Source organism: Cornus florida, unplaced genomic scaffold (genome assembly GCF_030987335.1).
Source record: "Cornus florida cultivar Cherokee Brave unplaced genomic scaffold, ASM3098733v1 CherokeeBrave_3.0.0_Hap2_Chr09, whole genome shotgun sequence".
Taxonomy (NCBI): Eukaryota; Viridiplantae; Streptophyta; class Magnoliopsida; order Cornales; family Cornaceae; genus Cornus; species Cornus florida.
In genome coordinates this window covers 44,261,646-44,265,949 of record NW_026775579.1, presented here as the reverse complement: position 1 = coordinate 44,265,949, position 4,304 = coordinate 44,261,646, and the positions used below count along the sequence as shown (strand labels likewise).

General features: G+C 40.5%; 1 protein-coding gene across 1 annotated transcript; it reads left to right on the top strand.

The window, feature by feature from the left end:
* Positions 1–317: 317 nt before the first annotated feature.
* LOC132273779 (SAC3 family protein B-like) lies at positions 318–893 on the top strand. Its single transcript, XM_059774839.1, has 2 exons — positions 318–631; positions 735–893. The coding sequence occupies exons 1-2, from the start codon at positions 324–326 to the stop codon at positions 886–888; spliced, it is 462 nt and encodes a 153-aa protein (XP_059630822.1). The 5' UTR covers positions 318–323; the 3' UTR covers positions 889–893.
* Positions 894–4,304: the final 3,411 nt, after the last annotated feature.

Below are 4,304 nucleotides of genomic sequence, written 5' to 3'. Positions count from 1 at the left end.
TTTCAAACTAGCAAGGAAGTTCCAACTACCAAATATTAATGTATCATGTTTTTACTGGATTTAGGAAGAAGACATAGAAAACCTTTTGGAATATCATGGGTTCATGATAAAGGAATTTGAAGAGCCATACATGGTGAAAGAAGGCCCATTTCTCAACTTTGACAATGACTTTCCTGTGAAGCTTTCGAAACTTGTTCAACTGAAAAAGTCGAGAAGGATAGTTGAGGATGTTTCATCTCCTCCTGTACCTGTTGAACTTGTTGAGACAGGAAGTTCTGCCCTGGCCATTGATGAGGAAATGCCTGATTCTCCTACCGCAAACTATGATTGCTGAAGACTTTGATGATGAAGAGCATGCAGATATTACAGATATACACCAAGAAGTTGAAAATGATGTTAGGAGTTATCATGATGAAAATGTTGCTGAGGAAATGCCTGAGAAAATAAGTTCGGCCCTGGCCATTGATGAGGAAATGCCTGATTCTCCTACGGGTAATATAGCACCGCAAACTATGATTGCTGAAGACTTTGATGATGAAGAGCGTACAGATATACACCAAGAAGTTGAAAATGATGTTAGGAGTTATCATGATGAAGAAGTTGCTGAGGCAAGACTAAAACTAATCTTAAGGTTGTAGCTTATTCCTACTCGTTCGGCTCTAATTTGTTGCATTTGTTTTACTTTTTTTTTGCTTTTTGTTTTTCTTATTGTTCCTGCATTTCTCTTTGGTCAGAATATGGAGGCGGCACTCTTCAAAGAAAAGGCAGTTACGTGAGCAAAGGCAGTTAGCAGCAAATGCTGCATTAAATTCCCTCTCATTGGATCCACCAATTCGACATAGGAAAGATGTAAGTCTTTTTGTTCCCCACCTTCTCTCCAATATATAACATGAACTAATCCCAAATCACAATATACTTTTTGTCATTCTATTACCTTCCTTTCTCTTCTGTTGGATTTCATTTTATTGCTTCTCTTGTCCCCTCCCCCCTCTATCTTTTTGTCTCTCCAATATATAAAGTGAAGTAATCCCAAAAGATGAAGATATACATACATGACTTTGTTTGGGCCATCTCCCATGGTCACACATCAATGCAGTCTGTAGTGATTGGAGAATCATGGTTGATATCTGTTTACTCCATTATTTTTGGCCCATTGGAAAGGCGACATGTGGCGAGTTTCAATGGAACTTACCACGCTGGATCGCAACTCTAATAAGTTATTATTGGAAGCTATGTAATATTACATAGTAATTGAAAGTGGACCAAACAATCCTACTATATGGAGTTTTTCTATTTTAAAAAGAAAAGAGGTGAGTCTTAATAGGATTTGCCATCTTTAAAACAAGGGCCCAAATCTTCTTGTATGGAATGAGTTTTACTATATATGGTGAGTTCTACTGAGCTTACTATGGTGCTTACTGTTGTAGATAAATTCTTTTAAGGGATTGTTATCTAACTAAATATGGTAAGACCAAAGTTGGTTTAGCCAAAAGAAGGAGAACGTGGGTTGATTTTCTCCTCATTTTTAGGAGACTTCAACGATTGTTTAGCCAAGTTGAACAATATTACTCAAAAGAAGGAGACGTGGGAGTTTAATTCGCTTCTATAAATGTGAAAATATATTTATGTTTTAGATTCAGCCCACGATGAAATACCCACGATGTAAAGTTCCATGAAGCCAAGATGGAAAGCTCAGCCAAATAAGGATACCTAAAATTAAGGAGGCGTGGTCTACAGAAGAGAGGGGGCGTGGGATGATCTGTATCTATAAATATATTTATGCATATATATATATATATATATATATATATATATATATATATATATATATATTTATGCCAGATATTAGTCCACGATGAAGAAGTCGCTAGGAAAAAGAGGCCACGACGCCATGAAAACCAAGGTTAAACTGGAAAGTTCAACAGAAAGAAGTTACCAAAGAGAAGGACAACATGGGTCTGCAAATAACTTCTATGTATATACATGATATATATATATTTATATATATAATTGTACAAGAATGGAACTTCTGCAGAAGAAAGACTTTTGAAATCGTGGGACACTTCACTAAATAAGGATACGATAGTTGAAAGTGGTGGTATTTCATGCAACTGCTACCACTAACTGAAGAGAAGTTATCGTAAATCATAGATGGTGACGCTGATGAAATCATGTCTGAAGGGGAAGATATTTACGGTAGGAGAAAGAGAATGAGAAATCGTGGGACAGATGTTGATTTATTAAAAGGACAAGTGGGAATTCACTTTAAAACTACCCACGACACAAGTTCATTGAAGACTAAAGAGAACATGGCTGAAGTCTACAACAAAGGAGGGAGAAGATGGAAGGAAGAAGTTACAACTGCCAAGAGATCATGGGACATTTGGCAATCCAGAATTTGGCCACGTGGAAATCGCTGGAATTGCCACATCAAGTTGCTACATGCATGGAGAATTCTATAAATAGAGTACTTAGAGCTAATTAGCAAACCCTGTTCAACACACACAACCAACAGCACTTTAATTACTTTACATTCATGTATCTTTACATTCATGTAATGCACTTTCAATATGTTTAATTCAAGCCATGCACTTATTATTCCTACTTTCCAGCACTTTACTTTGAAGTCCTGCACTTTCAATACCGCTTTCCTTTCCACTAGCCATAGTTCAGTCCGAAAGTCCTTTTTCAAGGCAAAAAAAACCCTTGAAGGTGGTAATTCCAGTCATTCATTCAATCGTCTGATCTTTGTAAATTCCTACTGGATAGTTGTTCAGATATCCACTCTGGAACGACAGCAGTTCCTGGCACGCCCGATATCCACTCCTACTTTCTATTCACCTGGAAAGCGGAACTAGCGCTTTTTTGCGAGCCAAACATTATTGGCATGCCTAGCGGGACATCTAGATAGATTGTTCAATGGCCGGTGGAAGAAGGCAAGGCAAGTCTGTCCAAGACCCTGCTGAACTAGAAGAGATGCAAGTCAGTGAACTTCCAGTGGAAAGTTCATGATTCGCACCTGATGAAAATGATATGGTGGAAAAATTTGCTCAAATAATGGCAAATGGACCCATCATAGACAACATCCGCATGATGGCAATGCAGCAAGATAGATTTGCGCAAGACCAAGCTAAGGTCGCTCAAGATTTAGCCAGAGTTGCTCAAGACCAATCTAAAGCTGTTATTTCTCAAGAGCGGAATTTAGCAGAAATGGTAGACCAAATCTCTCAAAGGTTTGAGTCCATGTTGGAACGAACCCTTAGAAGCTTAAACCAAGGTTTGACCCCTCGGCCAAACAACTCTGAAGGGTCTCAACAGTTGGCCTTCCAAGTGAGTAGGCCGGCCATATTTGTTAAAGGGAGTTCCTCTCAGAAACATGCAGGGCCACTCCCTCCAACTCAGCAGCAGGTACAGTCCCTTCTAATAGCACAGACTTCTATTCTAGCTACACCTGTGACTGCTCCAGTGGCACAGATGACTGTTCCACAAGCTGCGCCCATGCCAACCATTCAGTAAGTTCAGAATCCTCTACCTGTGGCATTTCCACAGCAGACTTGGTATGATCAGTCTGGCCAACTATGGCCATGCCACATCCCTCAAGCACAACAAAACGTTCCACCTGTGAACATTCAGCCAGCCGCACCTGTTCCAGCAAGGCCACCACCTATGGTCATTCAAATGGCGGTTAGGGGGCAACTTTTTCCAAGGGAGCCACTTCTTGACCAAGGAGGAAGGAACCGTGGTAGAAACAACTATGCAGATGCCAACCCCTTGCTTATAGCGGGTGGGGGGGCATCAGGTGGCTAATCAACCTCAAGGTTGGCCAGATAACAACCTTCCACAACCTATGGCGCTTGACAGAGGTCAATTTGCAGAATTTCTTCAACAGGAATTTGGCCTAACTCGAAGGGGTGGAAGGCCAACTTACAGAAAGCCCTATCCAGAGTTCATTGATGAAGTTGAATTTCCAAGGAATTTCAGAATTCCAGAGTTTGCAACGTTTAATGGAGAGGGCAAACAGTCTACCTTGGAACATATCAGTCGGTTCACTGTCCAATGTGGAGAAGCAGCAGCCAATCCATGGCTGAAAGTACGCTTGTTTCCAAACACACTGACTGGATATGCTTTCAGGTGGTATTCCAACTTGCCAACCAACTCTATTCAAAGTTGGCAGCAATTTGAGGATTTATTCCATACTCAGTTCTACAGAGCTGAGCTTGAAGTGTCCATGGCAGACCTTTCCAGACTTCATCAACTACCTGGAGAGTCCGTGATGTGCTTCCTTTCCAAATTTAGGCGGGTCA